The sequence below is a fragment of the Astatotilapia calliptera genome, chromosome 18 (assembly GCF_964374335.1).
Source record: "Astatotilapia calliptera chromosome 18, fAstCal68.1, whole genome shotgun sequence".
Lineage (NCBI taxonomy): Eukaryota > Metazoa > Chordata > Actinopteri > Cichliformes > Cichlidae > Astatotilapia > Astatotilapia calliptera.
Genome location: NC_137439.1, coordinates 6,233,662 through 6,257,443, shown reverse-complemented (window position 1 = coordinate 6,257,443; position 23,782 = coordinate 6,233,662). Strand labels below are relative to the sequence as shown.

The window sequence follows — 23,782 nt, the reverse complement described above, 5'->3', positions numbered from 1 at the left end:
GAGAGTGAGCCAATTCGGTTGCAAGGGCTACCAGGAAGTCCACCCGTCTTTCCTTCGTCCCGGTGCATTCTTGATACAGCACATGTGCATTCAGTGCTGCCATGTCAATCATGTTATAAAACACGGCAACTGGCCAGCGCCGTGTTCCTTTGCGGACAGTGTACTCCCGAACCATCTGGTCCATCACATCCACGCCACACTTTGTCTTGTTGTAAAGGGTGACAGTGTTTGGCTTCCTTTTGGTAGTGTTTTCGGTCTGAACCACGCTGTGCATGCTGCTAAGAATATATACTGTCTTCTTCCGTTTGGCCGCATACGCCGTCAGCGTGGCAGCAGAGGTTGAAAACACCTAAGAAATAAGATAAATTGTTAATTCCATAGCCCTTTTACACACAATGAAACACATAAACATAGAACCACAAAAGACCTGCAACATACCTGAGTGGTGAATTCATTGCGATCTGTCTGTCTAGTGGATTGAGGAATTTCCCTGCGAATCTTGTTGACTGTGCCGAGGATGGTGGTTTTCCGTCTAAGAAGTTTTTGCGCAAGTGAAAGCGATGTGAAAAAATTGTCAGTGGTAACATTTCTGCCCTTGTCCAGGAATGGTTCCATCAGCCTCATAACTACATTTTCGGAAAGTCTCTCCCCAGTGGGACGATTGGGGTCCTTGCCAAGATATGGGAAGACATTGCAAATGTACTTGGATTTTAGGTCGCAAGCCACCCAAAACTTGATCCCAAACTTGTCCGGTTTACTGGCAATATACTGCAGGAAACTGCACCGAGTTTTTGATGGGAAAAGCTGTTCATCAATGGTGATATGTAGACCAGGGTTGTAGCACGTGATGCAGTTGGTGACAAATGATCCCCACACACTGGAAATTGCTGCGAACTTATCAGTCTTTGCTCGATCACAGCGGGTGGACTTGTCATCAAAGCGTAGGTGTTGCATGATGTCTTGGAAGCGGTTTCGTGCCATAGTTCCAATTATCTGTGGGTTTCCCAGGTTTGCTGACCAGCAGTCATTTACAGATGGAACCCTGTAAACCCCCCGCAAGATGACAATAGCAATAAATGCCATTAGTTCAGGGAGGTCCATGAACCAACAAACATGCTCCGTTTGCTGTGCATGTTGAATAGTCCATTCTTGAATGCTACGAAGCATGTCAAGAGTGATGAAACACAGGAAGCTCTGAAGGCGACTCAAGATACTTCTCCTGGCCTTAGCCGTTGGCTCTCCATCTGCAGCGTACGGTTCTATAGGGGTGAAAGGGAGACGGGTCCCCACATGTTCTTCACGCCACACTGTGCCATCTTTCGCTGTCTCAGTCCCCAAACAAGCTCTCTTTTTCGGTGGAGAAGCAGTCTCCTCATCTGCAGTGTGAACAAATTCAAATTGTGAGCAATGGGAAGGTCAAACAAAATCACAAATGCATGCATAGATACTAATTATAATTCCAGTATCTCCTCCTCTGTGTCAGAATAATGTCTGAAATATCTTACTTACTAACTACATCCACTTCCTTGCTTGAAATGAAAAAGGAAATAACATGAAATGAAACTAACCGGAAGACTGATCAGACAGCTCTGAGTCCGAATCCGGCTGAACTTCTAGGTCTTCTCCATCCGAGTCACAAGGGTCGACTTCCGCCAGGATCATTTCCAACGCCTGCTGGGTGGTGAGTCTTCTCTGCATTTTCTTTCCTTGGAGAGGAGGTCCGTACACCACAGGATTCTTCAGGGCAATGAAGGGTTAGGCTAAGTGCAGTGAGATTGTATCATATATATACCCTTGATCACAATTGATCAGTGGGGTCAGGTCACACTGATCAGCGGGGTCACACCCCCGTCGTTCAGTGGTCGTTGATCAGTGGTGCCACAATGGACCACAGAACGACGGGGTGACGGGTTTCCTGCAGTATATTGCAAGTAAGCCTGACAAGTTTGGGATCAAGTTTTGGGTGGCTTGCAACCTAAAATCCAAGTACATTTGCAATGTCTTCCCATATCTTGCTGGTACTATTGTACCAGTGCTCTGAATGGTGCCACAATGGACCACTGATCAACGACGGGGGTGTGACCACATAACAATGCAACCCGTCACCCCGTCGTTCAGTGGTCGTTGATCAGTGGTGCCACAATGGACCACAGAACGACGGGGTGACGGGTTTCCTGCAGTATATTGCAAGTAAGCCTGACAAGTTTGGGATCAAGTTTTGGGTGGCTTGCAACCTAAAATCCAAGTACATTTGCAATGTCTTCCCATATCTTGCTGGTACTATTGTACCAGTGCTCTGAATGGTGCCACAATGGACCACTGATCAACGACGGGGGTGTGACCACATAACAATGCAACCCGTCACCCCGTCGTTCAGTGGTCGTTGATCAGTGGTGCCACAATGGACCACAGAACGACGGGGTGACGGGTTTCCTGCAGTATATTGCAAGTAAGCCTGACAAGTTTGGGATCAAGTTTTGGGTGGCTTGCAACCTAAAATCCAAGTACATTTGCAATGTCTTCCCATATCTTGCTGGTACTATTGTACCAGTGCTCTGAATGGTGCCACAATGGACCACTGATCAACGACCACTGAACGACGGGGTGATGGGTTGCAGTGTTGCACTCACTTTTTATTATTATTAGTACATATGTGTACAAATGGTTGGTTTTTTGTACTGTAAGCAATGGGAAGGTCAAACAAAATCACAAATGCATGCATAGATACTAATTATAATTCCAGTATCTCCTCCTCTGTGTCAGAATAATGTCTGAAATATCTTACTTACTAACTACATCCACTTCCTTGCTTGAAATGAAAAAGGAAATAACATGAAATGAAACTACTGTTTTTATCAATAAATGTCAGCAACAAAGGACCTAGACTCATGTGTGTTGATTTCTCCACACTCACTGCGGATGAGGAGACTGCTTCTCCACCGAAAAAGAGAGCTTGTTTGGGGACTGAGACACTCATCTGCAGTGTGAACAAATTCAAATTGTGAGCAATGGGAAGGTCAAACAAAATCACAAATGCATGCATAGATACTAATTATAATTCCAGTATCTCCTCCTCTGTGTCAGAATAATGTCTGAAATATCTTACTTACTAACTACATCCACTTCCTTGCTTGAAATGAAAAAGGAAATAACATGAAATGAAACTACTGTTTTTATCAATAAATGTCAGCAACAAAGGACCTAGACTCATGTGTGTTGATTTCTCCCCCAATCCCCTCCCTCCAGAATTCCTAGGTAACGACCCAATATACATATGAATGACTAGCCAATTTAGCTTCCACTTCCAGCATTTGACTGCTCTCCGGCTTTTAAAGGTAGAAACGCAAAATGATGACTCCGCGGGGGTCTCAGGTAGAAGCCTTCTTGACTTGACTGCTCTCCGGCTTTTAAAGGTAGAACGGTAGAAGCTGGGAATTCCAGTGTTAAAGCAATAAACAAAAAATATTTGGTTATTCAAACCAAACCAGGAGTTACATTTAAACCAATCATAGCCTGAAATATCACATCTGAAAGGATTTCAGAGGTTTTTGTTTTACTTAAGAGAGAGCATGAGACAGAGCAGACAAGGCAGCAACGAAGTCAGGAAAGGAGCATGTTTTGTGTCTGTGATGCTGGATGCTGATGGCTGATAGGAGCTGCCGCCAGAGAACCAGAGAACAACAAAGCTGAATCATTTAGGGGGCATCTGGTCAACATCCCTCCCTCTTTCACTTCCTCTATTCCTCTCCTTCTGCTTTCTTTGTTCTGTTTAATACCTCTTCTACTTTCAAATATCTTTTACTTCAAATCAAATCAAATCAAATCACTTTTTATTGTCACATCACATGTGCAGGCACACTGGCACAGCACATGCTCACAGTCCTTCCTCTCATTCCAGTCGTCTGTCTTCAAACCTTCTGTTAGCACATTGAGGTTCAACTTAAACCTCTGAACTACTGGTTGCCGTTTTAAACAGCTCTTGTTAAAAACACACAGAATACACTAAAACTCAATGCTAAAATTTTAATTTCTTTCAGTAAACAAGCTGCACCTAAAGAAATTGCGCTAACGTAAATTTGGACAATTTCTCCTTTAATGCCATCACCTTGTGTCTTTCACTTCCTCGCAACTTTCTGACTGTGTTTCATAAGTTTGGTGACGTACAGTATTTACAGTACTAGTGCAAAGATACAAACTTCTCTCCACTATCGTGTCCACAGAGCATGAACCCATCAACCCGCTTTCTACGTCACAGCTAGGCTGTTATCTCGCGCTCTAGCATTTTGCAGTTGCATGCTGTGATGATAATGGTGGACCCCTGCTTAAGTTCTTAATAGCTTCCATATACAGTACAGTACACCACAAGAGTGGATGTGAGTGTGTTAATGTGTGTGTGTGTGTGTGTGGCAGAGAGTTGGCGGTATAAGCTAAGTGCACCTGAATGAATGAGAGTGGTGTAATGATGCTTTAACAGGGCTATTGTTGACATGTGCACGCCTCATTGAAGCGGGTCAGGTTTCATTTGTAAACGACAGCCGAGAGATTCACGTTTTCTGCTTGTAAAGGCTGCAGAGTGCATGTCAGGAAACACTGCACGTACGTGAGCTGCCCACTTGTTTTCTTTACATCGCATATCTCAGTGTGACTTTCGTCCCGTCTCCCTCTCCCACAGCAGATGCCGCCCCTCCCCGAGCCTGGCCCAGAGTTTTTCTTACCCACTTCCGTCAAATGCGTTTCTCTCTTTTGTTGTTAACCTTACAATTTAAAGAGTCTCGTTATTGTGATTCGGTGCTATATAAATAAAACTGAATTGAACTGAACTGCCATACATTCATGGAAATTCTTGATGCAAAACATGCAGAGCTATTCATTGCTTCATGAAAAGTCAGAAAGCTGGGCTAGAAGACTAGAAGGTACTGAATGAATAAAGAGGAATATCTGTCTGAAAATAGAAAAATGATCTCGGTGGGAGAACAATGTCAGAACTGTAAAGATGTGCTGTTGCACCAGCTTTCTTTGGTACCAAGTAAATGCGAAATTATTCCAACTTACATCTGATCCTCGTTAAGCATTCTTTCTGCAGTGAGGAAACCCGATCTCAACAAGACTTGCATAACAGCGATGACACAAAAAGAACGGCTCTAATGCAACACACTAGGCCATTAACTAGTTACATGTTGCAGCGTTGTGTTCTGTAGTGGTAATGGACATCACAGCTACAATGATGTTAATACAAGCATGGGTCCTTCAATTATCTGCACAATGAAAGCTTAGAAGAAAAAAACACTTCCTGTGCACTTGTATACAATCGGGAATGAAATATGATACTTTTGTTATTATTGCACAGAAGGACAAAAGTGTGATGGTGAAGTTCAAAATGCATGAAATAACTGCATTGTACTGCAAATATAAGTATCTGCACAGACAGCATGCTAACACAAAGCTAGTGAAGAACCCAGAGCGGTGTTAAAGACGAGTGTACGCTGGCCCCCAGCCCAGCAGCCAGAGCCTGGACTTCAATAAGTAAATACCTTTACCTGTTTCTACAGCACAATCACAGTGGAGATGGCTTTGAACCTCAAACTTAAACACCAGAAGAAATATCATATGCATGTTTTGATTTGGAGGGTATGCATGTGACAAACATAGGAAAAAAAGAGAAATTCGGTGCAAATCTCAGACAATCCATCCATCCGTACTGGACAGGTACTCCTGAGTGCACCGTGCATTATGGGATTAACACTTCTCAGTTGAAAGTTCTTTATTGTCATTCATCATAAGACCAAATGACAGAACGAGATGACATTATTCAGGTCTCGGTGCTGGTAAGGATTAAAATATAGAAAGCTCTCATTAAAAAGTAATTTAAAAGTAAAGATCTAAGTGAATGTAATAATAAAAAAATAAAAGAAATTGAATTTAACGAACTTGATGATTGTGTGGTGCTCAGAGCCTCTGGGAAATGTTTTTTACTCCTTTCTCATTTTAGTTTTTTCACCTCTGTAATGACTCCCCCCGTGTCACATGACACCACAGCTTTTTAAAAAACTCATTTTGTATGAAAATTACTGCCATTTGATGCTCTTTGCCAGAGTTGGAGTCCGTTTGGATCAGCAGTCCCCTGCAATAATGATGTCATATTAAAAATGTAATTCAAAAACAAAACTTGGCACAAGAGGACTTGTTAAAGAGAAACCACATCCACAGTTTTATCTGATTCTTCAGCAGCATCATTCCCTGAAACCTTACTGAACTTGTTTCTCTGCACAGAAACACAAAACCTCTAACGTAATTTCATAAAGTAACAACTCCTTTATTGTTGCTCGTGTGTAATTAAATCTCATCGGCTTTCTAAACATTCTCCTGTTGAAACCTATTTGTTTAATCGTTCTGCAAAGCACTCTGCTCAGGTGAGATACTGAAAATATGCAGTGTAATTTCTCTAAAAGCTCCAGCAAAAATGTCTTCTAAACAAATTACAGGGGAAAGAATTTGCAATGTAATTAAACACACAGCCTTCTGGCTGAAAACGTCACACGCTGGCATGGAGCCAGTCTTGACTCAGTCTCCCACTGAGCTGGAAATTAAGCTTAAAATAAAGAAGAACGAGGGGCAAGAAGTATGGGTGTCACGTGGCAGCAGAAACATGTGGGAGCATTACTGAACCTTTTTCCACTTAAGCATGATTTCATGTGTGGAGGCATGTGGAGTGTTGGGTAATAGGGGGCTCTGAGCATAATGTGATGATTAGCATGGAACAGAAGAAAGGAAGCACAATGCAAGAGTCCATGTTTAAAGTATTAAGTAACCTCCATGTGGCGGATTTTGCATAAATCCTGAGAGGTGACGTCAACAAACTCTCTCGCTGCTTTTTGATTTACAAATACCAAAAGAAACAAAGCGGGAAGAGGCTGATGTTTGTGAGTCCAGCTCTTTATACAGGACGCTTCATAATAGCTCACTGGAATAACTTCTTACAAATATTATGATGTAGCATTTTTCTTGTTACAGAGTATTAAAGTGAAGCTGTAGAACGAGAGAGGAGAGAGGAGAGGAGAGGAGAGAGGAAAGGAGAGGAGGAGAGAGGTAAGAGGCGAGAGGAGAGACGAGAGACGAGAGAGGGGAGAGACGAGAGGAGAGAGGAGAGGCGAGGAGAGAGGAAAGGAGAGGAGGAGAGAGGTGAGAGGCGAGAGGAGACAGGAGAGAGGAGAGAGGCGAGGAGAGAGGAGAGAGGAGAGGAGAGAGGCGAGAGGCGAGAGGGGAGGACACGCACCAAAGGTTCTGGGTGGAAAAAAACTAAATTGACACATTTCTTTGATGGTGGAAAAAAGGAATTGCTTCAGGAAACCGCTCTGACAGCTTCCTTGTTGATGAAAAGTGTCATACGCAGGAAAAATGTGTCACTTGTTACTGAGAGGTCTGAACAAAACAGAAGGTTGAAAAGGAAAAATGTAATGAAACGGTAAACCAGTCTGACTGCCCGGTGATAGCAATGAAAATCAATTATAATTACTATCCAGGAACACAGCGACCTTCAGCACCGTTATCTGTCTGAAAGGATTAAAAAAGAGAAAACCTGCAGTGAAACGTTAGACATAGAAACGTATGGTCACACTTCTTTTGGTGCTAACTTTACTGCATATGAATTTCACTTAAAGTTCCAATATTTTAAAAAGAGTGCATTGAAATGAATCATACAGCAACAATTTCTAAAGTTTACAGCAGTCAATTAGTAGCCAAGTGCAACAATACTTAACCGAATGACAAATGCAGTCTTAACACGCTTTGCAAAATATTTTGTTAGAAGAAGAACACAGAGTTGTTTTCTAACCACAAGCTGTTTTCACTCACAGACAACATGAACTAGAAAAAAATGTGTCTGCTGTCGCTACAACAACCTTCATTTACTAGCCCGATGTTCTTTCTGCGTGAAGTAAAGCAGCATATTATCAACTTTAACACTTCGGCGAGCCTCATGATGCACAGTTTTTATGTTTCTGTACCACGGACAGTGACAGGCTCTCCGATCAATCCTTTCAGTTTTTAAAAAAACAAATAAACAAGAAATATAAACTAAAACAAAAACACCCTCCGGAGCTGAAAACTGAAGCCAATGTGGGAGCTGCAAACAGTGCAGTTCCTGCATGAGGCCCTTGTGCACACGCTTACTGACACTACATGGGAGTGTCTCAAACATACTGGATTACATAACCTACTCTAAACTCATAACAATTTAAAAAAATAACACAGAAACCAAACAAAGCGAGCTAAAATAAACTAAAACAACTCCCACGTCAAGAACTGAGGTCTGACGGTTGACTGGGTGTCTCATAAAGTCACATCTGATGACCCTCCAACGCATTATTGGAAATAACTGCTTGTTTCTGTGTTACCAGATCACTTGCAGATCCTTTTCTCTTTTTCCCCCAATTGTGGCCTCGCACTCATTTCCCCCCCTTGGAAAATCTTCCCCTTTGTTCTCTCTGCGGCTCTCTCCATCTCAGCCCATCATGAATGCTTTTGCCTCACTCACCCGGTCTCCAGGTCTCACGAGCGGTTCTTGTTTGGTTCCCAGTTTGTGCAGCAGATTGTACGCCACCTTCACACTTCTGGACCACAGTTTACCTGCAAAAACATTTAAACGATGACGTCACACAATAGCTCGTGCAGACAGATAAAAGGTGAAGCACGTCTTTGAGAAACGGTTTGAAGTGACCGATAACAAGTTCAAGATGTTGTTGATGAAATACGTCCTCTAGAGATCAAGAGGTGGACTGTCAGGAAGCCTTTCTGTACCCAATAAAAGCATGAAAGAAACATCTCTGTGGGAACAGAGGATGACAACATGAGCCCCCATATGTAACAAATTACAGCACTGATATGACACGTGATTTTTAAAATACTTTGAAGTTTGACGGTACACCTTGTGGGCGGACTGCTATGAAGGTAATCGTATAGATTTCATAACATCCAATAAATCAAATGCTCCTCGTGACTTTGGTGTAATTGGATCCATGCAGGCTGATACTTTGCAGTTATGGTCAAAGCCTCGGGACATTAAAGGAAGTCATATAGGCTGCATTAGGATGACACTAAACAGATAAAGAGATTCAGTGTCTAGATAAGTGCAGCTGTTACTTTAAACTTTAGGTAGCACAAACCAAGCGCTTACAAAGCAGTTTAAAAATACTTTCTTCTTACAGAAGGTGTCTGTCAAAGGAACTTTCAATCTCCCTGTAAATATAAAGTTATTAAATATTATCTGATCTTTCTGATCGGTTTCATTTTCCCTGGCAGACGGACCCCGCTCTGTTCATTAATGCAGTAACTCACAACAATGGAATCAATTTCCTTCCTATTTCTTTTCCCCCCCCTAATTCAGACTGGCAGATGCAGATATTATGCATGGGCGATCCAGCATGAATTCTTTCTTGTTTTTTTATGCTAAATGAGTTTTTTTTCCTGGTGTTTGTCTGAACTAATGAAATGAAGAAAAGCTTTAGGATCCCAGGAGGAAAACAGACAGTTTGGACCACAAAAAGCAAAGTTAACTGCAGACAAACATCAGCTACAAACATAATTTCTTAAAAGCGAAGCACCCTACGTCCCGTTGTTTACAGGTGATGTCAGGAAAGCTTGTTGGAGAAAATTATAAACGAACTTATCTACTGGTGGACCTGTGGACTTTTATTTCCTCTGACTGCCTCTTATTGATTTTGGGATAAACTAAGGATCTGAACCAATTCCCAGTATGAGATAAAACATAATGATGAATATAATGATTCTGGACTGTGAAGAATGCACAGCTTCTCTCTGCTCTAGTAGAGAGAAGCTGTGCATTTTTGGACTGGAGTCCAAAAATAAGAAAGCTGAAACTCAGCATGGAAGTTGTGAAATTTATCATTTATCTTGAAATAAATCCTAAAGATTTAAATATGTCCTTCTAATCAATGCTATAGTACAAGAAAAAAAAAAGTCTATTCCTGTGAGTTCTCATTGGTTGATTTTTTTAAGAAAACTTTAAAGTACTTTTGTTTGGTTTTGTTTTTTTATTCTAGAAAGACAAAGATAATGCAGCAAACTCCAGGGCTTAAAAATGAAGCCAACGTGGGCGTGCAAAAAGATAAAAAATAAAAAGATGTAGTTCCTCTAATGACCACTTGAGGCTTTTTGTACAAGAGCATAAATCCCCACAGACTTCCTGTTAAAATGCCCATCCTTACAGCATTAATATACATGGCTGCAGGCTGTGTGGTGAATTATAACTCACCAATTTAAATGTTATTAAAATATGAAGATTGCTATTGTTAGCTCATAATACCCTCATCGGGACCTGCTGAGGTCACGAACAAATAGACTCAAGGACAGCTTTTACGACAGGGCAATAGCCCTGATCAATGTAAATAGCTGACCTGACTGGATACCTCCCTGGACTTTTTTAGGGGGGAGGTAACAATGTTTAAAACAATAACAATAATATTTATATTTATAACAAGGTGCAATAATAATTAATGTGCAATAATAACAGTGTGCAATACACATACACTTATTCTTCTTTTTTATACTAAGTTAATATACTGTGTTGTGTTGTTTGTTGCGTTGTGATGTGTCATATCGTGTCGTGTTGTGTTATATGTAGTGCCGACGTAGGACAGTTTTTCCAATTTCATTGTACTACTGTACTATGTATGACTGTGCAATGACAATAAAGAGTTATCTTATCTTATCATAATATGATCCCTTCTATACTTTGAAAAAACAAACTTGAAGGAGGCCAAACTGCTAACTTTGGGACTTCAAATCGGTCCAGAAGCGAATGTATGATGTCATGATGGTTACGTCCCTTTTTTATATACAGTCTATGGAGAAAACATTATTATTCAGCTAAAGAGTTCAAAGTTCCATATTTGCTCCATGAGATTGTTAAACATACTGTTTACTACCAGTAGCGCTGCCTCTAAGTAAAGGATTAAGTGGAGACATAAGAAAAGATGATGAGCTAACATCTGCAGACAGAACTCTGGTGCTTAAACAGGATTTGTATTTCTTGCAGAGAACACTCCAAACAAAAGCAGATGGACAGAAGGGTAATCAAAGGAAGACATCAAAGCGAGAGCATCCCAAACACAGAGAAATAAAAAGTTTACGCTTCCTCTGCACGCTGAACACAAATCCGTGCAGATTTATCGATAATGTGATTTGTTGGAGAATAACACCACAGGATCAAAGCGTGCCGAGAAACTTCTCGTCTATTGAAATAGAAATATGTCTGTCTCCTGCCTCTTACGTGGGGTTATCTGCAGTGCAGAGCGGTGAGGGTTGAGTTTAAGGACAGCCGGAGAATTCTGTATCATGAATTCTCTCTCTGTTCTCCAGAGGCGGAGGACGACTCGAAAGGAAGATACAAAACAAGTTTGTCTTTGTTGGCCGACATCAAAGGGAAGACACGACAGGAATGAAAGATGCGGCAGACATGGAAAGAGAATGGCTGAACTTTAGATTCAGCACTGCACTGCACACACGCACACATAATCTCACCGTGTTTTTGTCTCTGGTGGCGGTCTCCGAGCGCTGGCTGAAGACATTTCACAGTCTGGTGAGCGCTCATATCGCCTCATCATTGGCAGCGAGCTCGCTCCCCACGAATCAGTTAGTTCAGTCACACACGCAAATAAACACACAAACACATCCAGTGCCAATTTGAAGCACCTGCAGTAAAGTTGCCACCTATTCATGTTAATCCTGCGTGAACTCATGCGTGCGACAAAGGTGCTCGAGCGCCATCAACATCAGCAGAGATAAGAAATGACACTTAGGCGTACTTCAACTTCTCCTGAGAATCTTTAGATACCTTCATCATTTTGAATCAGAACACAACGAGGCCTCTTACTGAGAAACACTGGACTGGCCACTTGTTCTGATAGGACCCATTTAAGGAGTGTTGCCATTTAAAAAAGAAATAGGTGTCAGGTGATGGGCTGGGTGGACAAACACATACACTAGTGTTGTGCATATTATATTGATCCGATTCCAAGTGAAGATAGATATAAAAATAATGGCACGGCCAGGTGTACCCCTCAGCCTCCTAACAGATTTGCTGCATTCACAAGATTTTCAGAAAACTTGACCTCTGACCTTGAATTTGAGATTGAGGTCGCCGCTTTGCTCTCAATTTCACATACTAGTGCAGGGGTGTCAAACTCCAGTCCTCGAGGGCCGGTGTCCTGAAACGTTTAAATGTGTCCCTGCTGCAACACACCTGAATAAAATTAGTAGGTCTTTGGCAAAACTCTATAGAACTTGACTGCATGCTGAAGTGGTAACCCCTAACCCTACTCAAGTAAATGTGTTTGGAAAAATGTAGTTCTGAAAGTACTTTTATTGCATCATGTTAACTCATGAGCTGCTGTAACACAAATCAAATGGCTGAATTGCCACATTGGCAGGCAGTCAGTCTACAGAATCTTACTAATGACCTACTAATTGTATTCAGGTGTGTTGCAGCAGGGACACATGTAAAAGTTTCAGGACACCGGCTCTCAAGGACTGGAGTTTGACACCCGTGTACTAGGGCAGCGGTCCCCAACCCCCGGGCCTCGGACCGGTACCGGTCCGTGAGTCGTTTGGTTTGGAGTTGAGGCTCAGGTGTGAAATGTATAGTTTTCAGGCTTTTTATCGGTTTTCAGCATTATTTTGTTATCGTTTTTATCGCTTACTCGGTTTTCCTTGGTCTTTTCACGTGTGTTATGAATAAACCTTCTTTTTTTCGGTACCGGTACTAGTTTTATTTTGTTGTATTTATCCATGACACCTTAAAGGCCGGTCCATGAAAATATTGTCGGGCATAAACCGGTCCGTGGCGCAAAAAAGGTTGAGGACCGCTGTACTAGGGTGTCCGTGTTGCCCGCCTGTCTACCTGCCCGGCAGGGTGACAACAACACCCCATCAACCTTTTACAGCTGAGGGGGCAAAACAAGCTTATGTAGGGCAGAGCAGTGTGTGTTGCTTTATGAGATGAATCATTATTTTGAAGCACCTGCTTTTAATGACCACTTAATCATTGTGATTTACTGAGATTACTATGATTATGATTATTTTCCACAACAACTTTTTAGCGTTTTGTCTATTTTGGAGACTTATTTTTTTTCTCTAAAGCCCTTCGGTTCAAATTCTGTTTTTTTAAATTTGTGCCACAGGATATAAACAAAAGACATGACAGTTCAGATATTTTTCATAGTTGATGGCTGAATTTTTTTTTCCCGTTTCCATAAAAAGAATTTATTTAACACAATTCAGTGGACTGCATACTGAACAGAAACAATGTATCAATCTTATCGCGCTAGTATGGATCCAATACCAGCGTTGGTATCAATGCTATCGGTGTTTGGATATATCCACCTCTAACACAAACACCCAACTGAAATTTAGTAAAGCCTGAAGGCTCAGTAAAGATTATGGACAAAATTATACTAGCATGCTTTAGTCTACTCATTATTGTAATATACTGACTATTTTAGACTTAGACGGAGGTTTTTACTTGTTATGAAACCTCTTCGTTGTCACTGGGGGGGCACGCTGCAGCTTTAAGTAAAAGATCTGAGAGCTTCTTCCAATTCATTTGGGTGCATGCCTGTGTGATGCTGGGTATGCGTGGTGTGATGTGTCTGGAGTCCTCTCAGTGTAATTTCATTCTCCCCTCTGTACAGCTGGGAGGTTTGACTCTAAATTCATGAGGACCCTGAGAGAAGCAGCTCTGTTCACGGCAGCTAAATTTCTTCATACCCTCCGGACCTGAAGTCGTTTTCTCTGCTGCTGTTTGGGAGATGAATAACTCGGTCGCCTTCAAGCGAAGAACAAGAGAACTTGTTCCAATTTGGGTGTAGATTTAAACTGTGGCATTGAGCCGGGGGACGACGTGATGGGATTCAGCTGCAGCGAATGTGTTTAGGGAGCTGGGACGATGGCAGCGCTGGGGGCCAGAAGGCTGTTACATGTTTGGTATCGGGTTATGTTACTGTTTACTTTGCAACATGTTCTCATTTATGGCTGCTAAAGACTTGCTTTAGTTAATGTTTACGTTATGCTGACCGATTCGAGGCTAAATAGGATTTGTATTTCTGCAGGATGCACTGTGGTCTAGCAGTGCTTGCTTCTGCAAAAGCAAAGATCGGTGTCCATAACCATTAATGTTTGAAACAGAGCACCAAAGTCAGCCGAGTCTGTGTACAGAAACTAATACTAGAGGGCACAGAAGGAAGGTTTTCATATTTTTTCAAAAAGCTGTGCTGAAAGTCGCACAGGAAACAATTCATCTTAAAACATTTTCTCAAAGTTTGAACCTTCAGGATAAAAAAACTTTTCCACCCTCTATAGCAGAGCAGTTTTCTTTTCAGGCATCTTTCTTCACACTTGCTAATGTGCTTAGCACCCTGTCTGGCTGCCATTAGGGGAATTATGCTCACACAGCGGGTGTTAAACATTGTTTGGTGCTACACTTAATCAGCTTGGAAAAGCCACCATATGTGCCGAAAACAAGATGCAGTTCAAAGAAAAAGAAAAACCCTCTTTTATGCACATATTACAAACATTTTTTGTTCTCTTTCATCGTGTGTTATGACAGTATTTTGAAGACTGGTCGCTAGGACGATTTATTTGTGGTCATGTGAGGCGTCCGATGTTCATTTTGGATTTTCGTCTTCACACAAAAATATTTCAACCCTTTTTCCTTCAGCTCAGATCCGAAGATTTGAACTTTGGGATGACATGCCGCGATGCAGGATTTCCAAGACTTACCATATGTGAGGACGTAGAGCGGCTTGCCGTTAGTATCCATGGTAGTGAGACACGGGGCCTTCGGAGAGATGGTGCCCCACCTCTGAAGGGCTGCCTCCAGAGAAGGGGGCCAGTTGGTCACCACGCCCAGCTGCTCACCCCGCATGGGTACCATCTGTGCCCCTTCAGCCTTGGGCTGGTTAGGGTCTGGCTGTTGGACTGCAAGTGAGCACGAGAAAACAGAAGAAGAAAATAATTTTTAGTCATTTTTACTTATAATATGTATAAGATTGATTTAACAAGCACCAAAAATACTCACTAAAATATCTTTTAAATGTTTGTTTAAATTACAGTGACCAGTTATTTTAGGAAATAAGGTGGAGAAAATATGGTCACAAATGCATTCTGCAGCATGGTAACAAGGCCAGACATACACCCAGTGCCACATGAGGAAAAAATGGAAGACCTGCTACAGATGGTCAACATCGTGAGGTCAGTCTGGATTTACAGGAAGAGACGGATGAGTCCGCCTGAATCTAGGAACTTTCCTAAGAGGAACGTTCCTGCCCACTACTGTAAAACGTTTTAAAGGCAAACGGTGGTCACGTCAACCACGTCCAAAATATTCACCCGACCATCAAACCACCACAAATGAACTATTTTCTCCCATTTAAGTCAAGTTTCCTCAAATAATCAGTCCAGCTGTTCAGGTCACAGTGAAATTAATACATTTATGTTTCTTGGTTCTTTACGATCTGCAACTTTCATTGCAGATTACAGGACATCAAATATCTTTAACTTTGCTTTTATGCTTTTTTAATAGATTGAAAAGACATAATGTCAACCAGCGACCTTTTATGAACAATATGACAAAGCTGATATTAAATTAACCCGTATAAATCAATAGAATATCATAATACAGAATTGTTTATTCTTATGAGTTCACTGTATTATACAGCCATGTAGAAATGTGCGTGTTAGGAATAATGAAACATTTACTGCGTGTCACCACTGCTGTAAGACAGAAAGTTCACAGGAAAGAGCTTTTAATCAAGCAAAACGCCCTGCTAATGAATTTCAACGACATACTGAACCAAACAGAGTCTTTCCAACATTTGCTATTCATGCTTAAATTATGAATTAACTTCTGGCTCTGCAGCGTTTGATGCTGAAAACAGAAGGAAATATTCATCAGTTAGACTCTGCTTTGTCAGAGGAGACTTTAGGGAATGAGGTTCAGTCATTTGTCTGCATAGATTATTTTTCAAAAGTTTTAGCAAAATATATGTTTTTACCACCACTCAACTTTAGGTCAACACTGAAAGAAAGACTGGCAGAATCATTGTAATGTTACGTATTTGTTTTAAGCCTGGAGATTTGCATTTTGGCTCCAGCTGTGTTGGGGGGGAGCCAAAATATCAGGATAGGCTGGAGTACCAAGTTATCAGCTAATGCTAACAAGCTAGGTTAGCATAAACTGTATGAGTGCATCACACAGGCACATGCTAATTAACATGCTAATTAGCTCCAAGTAATATACAAATAATAACTACAGTTTCACTCACTCAACTGTTAGACGTCAGGGAATCACCCAAAAAGCCACCAATATAAAAAGCTAAGCTAAGTAACCTAATTTAGCCCCTAACCACGCTACCTAGAGACTGGTTGGTGACACCCTGGCAACCACTGGTCACCAAGGAAAAATGTGTAATCTCTTGGCTGCTGGAAGAAACTATGATACAAAGTTAACGTTTCCCCTTTGGAAAGTTGTTGCAATGGTAGGGGACAGCTTTTACTTTGAAGGTTCTCCATTTCCAGCTTGTGTTGCATAGGTTTCACTACTGCTTAGGGAGTGTTTGCAGACAAGTCAGCACCTTCCATGCAAAATACAGCAAATCACTGCAATCTGGTAGCAATCAAAGCATTCACAGGGAGGTTTTTGGTGCAGCATCCTCTTTGAGAACAACAGCTAGCTGACCACTCTCGATGTTCATATCCCATCTTCTAATGTGGATGAGGGGGTGGTCTAGGCACCAGGGGGCAACCAAGTCTTTCCTTAATTGGCTTCACACATTTTTGCAAGAACATGAATCAAAATATACAAAAACACGTATTTTCAAGTATTTTTAAGAGTGAAAAGAGAAGCTGTTACCCTCCAAAAGCTCTTCAAAGTCATCGACGAAAAACTCTCTTAATGGCGGCCGTTTGGGTCTCTTCAGAGTGTTGACGAGTTGCTGTATTTTGGCTGAAACTCTGCTGCTGACTGGAACACCTGTGGAGCGTGAACAAACACACAAAAAGACCACACGTTTTAATCCAAGTCGTAGCTTAGACTTTCTAATTGCGCTTTCACAGGTGCACACGTGAAGTAGTCGCTGCTTTCGGATTCCACTGAGCAGCCCACCGTTTCATCCGTGATAGAAAAAAATCCCCAAGTTTTAACACTACACTGAAGAGCCCTCGAGTGAGCAATCATGACAGCTGCCGTACAAAATGACACTCAAAATGCAAAAATAGCGTATGAGATGAGGTGTGGGCTCAAATTGCTCTTTCATTAAGGCCATTTTCAAACCCACAGAGTTTGTAGCCTTAAGACAAAGAAGGAAAATGAAAGTCTAAATGTGGATGTAAACAGATGTACTGGCAGACTTGGTTTGGGCTGCAGGGTGAACCAAAGACAGACGTGATGTTGTTAAGATTATTATTTCGTCTGTGTGTGAAGGTAAAGGAGCGCTACTCAGTGAAACTCGAATACTTTTGTTTTCACCCCCCTGCAGTCCTCGGGTGCTTATGCTGGGTTTTTTTGCCTTTTCTCTCGTCAGGCTTTTCTCAAGCAACTGAACACAAAGGAAGCGTCTTTTTTTCCATCCCTGGCTGTTTCACATTTATCCAGTCAAAAGATGCAACATTTAATTCATTGTACTTATCCTTGCAAAAGACCACTGCACTGTATGAACTGCCGATGTTAGAGGTTAGCTTGCAACACTCACACCAGCTGTGCGTGCGTGGGTGGATGTTAATGTACATTCATGTAAAACTCAAACTGCGACTGACCTCAGCAGCTCACCAGGAAGTACATTTCTTTTATCCAAACATTTTCTTCTGCCCCTTAAAATGTATTAAGAACATGCATAAAGTGCACGTTAATGTTTGGCGGTGCAAATTTTAATCCACCCACACATGCTGCACACGTGCTCCACATTTCAACATAAAGCGGGTGAAACAGGGCGGGAATGAAATGGTGAACGACGGATGCATGTCGCAACAGTGACCGACGAGGCGCTGCAGATGAAAATGAAGCGTGACAAGAGGAGGTGCAGTATTTGCTTTACCCAGAAAAAGGACTCTACTCTTATTCATCTGATAAATTATATTTTGTTTTCAAATTTGGGGTTTCTAGATACCTGATCGCAAGATCCACTCGATCCACTGCATACTGCAAATCTCATGTTTTATACTGTACTTCACCAACCTGTCCAAGTGTATCCTGTTTTTTGCCCAATGACAGCTGGGCTGGGCTCCCTCTGCAAACCTGAACTGCATACGTGGTTAAAACAATGGACGTCTGGATAAATGTACACAAGTTACAAAAAGGAAAATACCCTTCAAGGATAAAAAAGCCTTAAAAATTTAATATAATACTTTTTTTAAAAACTACCACAGGAAACCCTCTAAAATCAAATGTTAAATCCTCAAAAATCCAAACACTAAGTATTAATGATGAAACATCTTTCAACTAAAGCTCATCTTTGGAAATAAAAGTCTGCGCAGCCCGACTGGAAGCAACACAATAAAAAGTGTTATTTCAGATGAAATCCTGTCTACTTTGTTGCATCTCTTCCAACCAAACATCCCGACAGGGCCCCGTGTGCAAACTCTGGCATCTGATCTATCAAACCACTTCATGCATTCAGCATCTCGGCCCGCGGCAGCATCCAGTGTATTGTCTGATGAATAACTCAGTCTGCTGGAGCCTCGCGTCCCTCCAGAGAAGGAATTATTGAACTACGAACCAGCAAACTGCCAACCTCTGTCATCTTTGAGGTCTCTGCAGAAATCTGTGGATTCATCTTTTGCAGTGCTAAAAGGCATTACGAACCAAATCCGATCCCCCGCCACGTCTGGACTACAAAGAGCTGGTTTATATAACCATGAATGAAGATAAACTCTTTGTTGGATTTTGCTGATACAGTTTGTGTTGTTTAGACTACAAGATTATACACCTGCCTGTGATAAGAAGAAGAGAAACACCTGCAGAAAATTATTACCAATGAACTTTTTTGGTTTTACTTTTGCAAGAAAAATTAAAACGAAAACATTGAAACACAAAAGCAACAAAAAACACAATAAAAGCCTCACATGAATCCAAAGTAACAAAACATTCTAGCCTTCAGCTCTTCTTCTCTCATCATGATCAGGATGTTCTTCACATCCACTAAGACAGAAAATATGATGCATTCCCCCAAAGAAAATGCGACACAATCAGAGAATTTCACCTTGAAAAACACGAGCAACTGTTCATATTTGCCAGTCTTGACTCACCGTCTCCAGTTTCCATCAGCTCCGCGTTGCCGTACTTGGGCGTCTGTCTTTGGGCTGCGGTGCCAGCGCCTGGGGCTCTCTCCACCTGGATGGCGTCGGTCGCGGTGGTGTTGGCGGTATTGTTGGTGTAGCCGGTGACATCTGGAGGGGCAGAGTGGTTCTCTGGGATGTGAGAAAATAGGGAGGCGGGTTAGTACCCTCACACATCCTGCTGTTACTACACTCTAAATGTGGATCAGAAACCCAGCACAACCCAGTAAATTATAAACATATCTGCTGAATGTCAGACTAAAGAAGTTTCTACTTAAATGAAATTGACACAAGAAGTCATAGATGAAGATGAACATCAGTGAAACTGTTAGCATTAAAGCAGCTGAGGTGTCGATCGAACGGTTAAACAAAAAGTAACTGATGAAATAAAACGTTGATTAACCGATAACGACTGGAGACAACTGAAACATCGGCTGAATATTAATAAGTGTTGTGCATGCAGAAAGGACATAAGGTGTCAGTTAAGTTGTAAAGACTGAAAGCAGCGGAGTCGTCAGTTTAAATGTCGGTTGAATCACCAGTTCTTGAGCCAGCAGAGGCGAAACATGAGTGCCTGAAAACAGCTGTGGCTTCAACAGGCTTTCAGACAGGAAGTGACACAGACAGTCAATGAAATTCAGATAATTAACAAAGTTAATGCTTTAGATATTTTAGTCTGTTTTACTAAAGACGGTTCCATAACCTATTGTCTCATGCAGCAGGTAGTTTAGGAAGGACATTGAAAGTATAGCAAAGCAATAGTAACGTTTGTTTGTGTGCTTATAGGAAAAGTTCAAGATGTAGACTTTATTAACCTGCTATAAAGGCAATAAAATGATTTCTAGTAAAATTCTTAAAGATATGTGGATAAAAACACTATTGGAAGCCACAAGAGAAAGAAAATTAGGAAGAAATTCACTGACTACCAAAGAATCTTTAAAGACGAATCATGTCGGGGGCTTAAAGATGTGACACACTTCAAAAAAATAGAGCAAAAATCCACCAGAACCACCAAATCCCTCCAGAATCTCCCAATCATTCCTCACTGATCGCTCCACAAACCGCTCATTTCACCACCACCTCCCTCTACTGCAACATCTGCCTCTCTCTCGAGCAAAAAAAAGAAACAAAAAAGACTCCATTTCCATCAACACCCACATCATACCATTCATTTCTGGTTGTTTTTCACCCTATTTTGTGCTGCATTTAGATACTGCTTCAACCTGTCTGCTGTGCCTAATGTTTCAAAGCACATAGCATTCCTTAAATTCTTCGAATTTACCTCTTTTATGAGGCTGGGATGCAGTTCAGCAACATCAAACGCTGTTTACTGTTCTGCCCGAGGGCTTCTTTACTTTGAGTGGTCAAAGCATGAAATGATGATAGCAGGAGGATGCGCGGTGAATCTAAATTGGGATGTGTGTAGGTATATCCTTACGTATCCTTTACTGTATCTTTGCACTGAGTCAGAGTGCCCACTTCAAGTTAATCCAATAGAAAGCCATCCCCACAAAGCCAAAAGTAGGTTTGTGGTTCTACGCATTGCTGTTTTTGCTGCGTTATGTGCGTCATTTGCATTGGGTTACCACTGCATTAACATTTATAGCACGCTGAGATTGATCTTGTAGTCTTGGGTTTCAGAGTTGCAAGGTTCCCTAATGTTCACTGTGGGTCATTTTTGGCATTTAGTGCTTCGTGCATTTGGAAATCCCTCCAGCTTCTCCTTATCGGGCCTCCTGTAAGGTCAGAGGTCAAGTGCAGATGTAGAATAACAATCACAGAGGTAATCAGGATGCAAAGTGCATTGAAACATCTGTAGGGTGCGTCTTAGACATTAACCACTTTCTGAGAATACTGGGACACTATCCAACCATTGAGTCCATCTCGGTTATATTTTAGTGTTGAACAAAACACACTTAAACCCTTTAAGTTTGAAACACAGCTAAAGGGAACTAAAAGTCGTCATTTCAAATTGTACCTCAACTCCAGAATAGCAGGACTGAAGGAGCACCTCTTTGCTTAACTTCTAAAACACCCTCAAAGAGAGGTCACCACTTTGGATGATTTATATGTGAACGCTTGCCTTGCTGCTCCCATTCACAGCTTCCCGCATGATGCACCGCTGCTTCAGTCAAGGACCAGAAGACAAAGGAGATCAAACTACTTCACGGCGTGAAGGTTCCTGCTGTGAAAAGGCAGCAGAGCGAGTCATGACTGAGGGGTCCGGTTCACAAGTGCTGCTCATGTTAAGGTAATTCACTCCATCCCGTGCCCACGATTAAACTCACTGAGATGTTTCGAAGGATGCTCATTACGTCACTTAGCATCTGTTTCGGATGATGAGACGAGGTTGGGTTTCTGGTTTCACATCATTGTGTTTTATTCTATTGAGAGCTGTCAGCATTGACTTTCATTATTCATTTGGCTTTGATTAAAGGTCTATTGGCTCCATCCACCACCAACTATATATAACCTTACATTTGCTGTTCTCTGTAAATGAACTTTCTGTATGTGGATTCACTCCTTGTGTTTTTATTATCTAATGGCATTGACTTGTGTTCTTCCTTCCCACTGTCGCCAAGTGTTTGCTCATGTCAGAGCGTTGCAGCATCTTCTGTTATGGTGTAAAACACTTTGAAGTGACCGCTGTCAGCTGGTTCTACATAAATAAACCCACAAGAATTGAAGAGAAGCACTTCATGGATTCAGTCATTCATTTAGTGCCCCATCTATAGCCTGTTTTTGTTTATATTTCTTTAAACTGGTGAAATGTGAATAGGTTGATTTAGCCATTATCATTTTCACGTCTACATGTCGATACTGCAAAAATAAAGGCTGTTCTGATGCATCTTTTCCCAGTTGTTTATTTGTGTTTATGTCTCCTTTATCCAGAATAATGAGGTGAATTACCAATGACCAAATTAAATATTTAATTCACAACACAATGTTAATCATTTTAAGCTCTAACGACTTATGCTAAATGTAAAACACCAAGAGCTTACTCATTTTGTTTTTTATTTGGTTCTATCCATTTAATGTCATGACTCTTTCATGTGTTCGAACAAATAAAGCCGAGAGCCGCTGAGCTCAATATGAAGTGAAAGGCTTGGAAAGACTAAGAAATATAAGTGCACAGTGAGAGAAAGGCAGGGATGATTTCTAGCAAAGCACTGAGCACAAGCCAGCTGGAGAGAAACTGAATTCTTTATCCAGACATGGACTGCATATCAACAATGCAGCTCCCAGCACAAGCATGCTAATTACTGTAGCACGCTGTCTCTGCAACATCTGGGCTGACGGTTTGAGCTACACATATATTCTCTGTAGGCACTTGTTGTGCAGCATCTGTGAGAATATGTGTGTGTGCATGCACGCACACATATTTGCACCTCCGGTGACCTCATCAGGTCGTCTTTATGAAGACCTGAGACAGAGCTGAATATCATCACTGGCTAAGGATGAGGATGAGGACGATGATGATGATGATGATGATGAATGCCTCATTCACTGCTGGAATATCCATCAGAGAGGCTGAGGCTGTTTCAGGGACAGGACACTTTAATGTGCGGGCTCAAGGATCTGTGGCTGGTAGTTTGCAAGCCCCACAATTGAAAATGTCTCCATCAATTTCTGTGAATCTTGTTGAAGCATTACTGTGGATAAATGTGCTTCACAAGGAAAAGTTTGGGATTTTCTTTCTTTCTCTTGAAAAGGAAGTACTCTCGCTATAATTTGTGTCCGCTGCCTATTTACACTGGACAAAAACGTTTAATTATTCATGCATTCTTGTGAATCGGGCATTAAATCCATCTTTGAGTAAATAAATGCATGATTTTTACAAAAAGTTCCATCATAGTATTTCTAATGTATTTCTTACAAAAAGATAAAACCAAGCTGTTTATGCTGGATCAATAGAACTCAAACTTCACTGCAGAAACAGGCTGATTTGGGGCTTAACGCAGTGAATGACAAGAAAATACCAGCCTTTGTTTGTTTTTGAAACAACATTGTGTTAGCAGGGGGTAATGGGATGCTTTGATTCTTTGTAACACCAGTGACCGCTGGTGTTTCAGGCACATCTTAAAACTGGTTTATATTTTATTTTGTTAGATGATTTGGGGACTATGTCTGATATTTCCCCACTGTCTTACAATGCTGCTGGTGAAAAACGAGCAAACCCATTGAATGAGTGAGAAACATACTAACAAAAGTATAAGTGTAGGTTTTATGCAAAATAAATCTCACACCTTGAATCTGTCTTTTTCTGAAGCAGCAGTCCCGAACCCCCGGGCCACGGACTGGTTGTTTGGGCCGCGAGAGTTTAGGCTCGGGTGTGAAATTTATGGTTTTCAGGGTTTTTATCGTTATTTTTTTTAGCATTTTTAGCATTAACTTGGTTTCCCTGGGTCTTTTCCTGTGTGTTATGAATAAATCTTTT

At 41.4% G+C, this 23,782-nt stretch overlaps 1 protein-coding gene across 5 annotated transcripts in view; it reads right to left on the bottom strand.

Moving 5' to 3' along the window:
* LOC113009931 (disco-interacting protein 2 homolog C) overlaps positions 1 to 23,782 on the bottom strand; it is a 204,964-nt gene that overhangs the window by 43,182 nt on the left and 138,000 nt on the right. For all 5 annotated transcript variants that reach the window (XM_026148603.2, XM_080292961.1, XM_080292960.1 and 2 more), the window contains exons 6-9: positions 19,315 to 19,476; positions 16,925 to 17,044; positions 14,794 to 14,991; positions 8,534 to 8,625 (exon numbers count right to left, since the gene is read on the bottom strand). In XM_026148603.2, the coding sequence (XP_026004388.1) occupies positions 8,534 to 8,625; positions 14,794 to 14,991; positions 16,925 to 17,044; positions 19,315 to 19,476 (572 nt within the window). The remainder of the gene's footprint in view (positions 1 to 8,533; positions 8,626 to 14,793; positions 14,992 to 16,924; positions 17,045 to 19,314; positions 19,477 to 23,782) is intronic.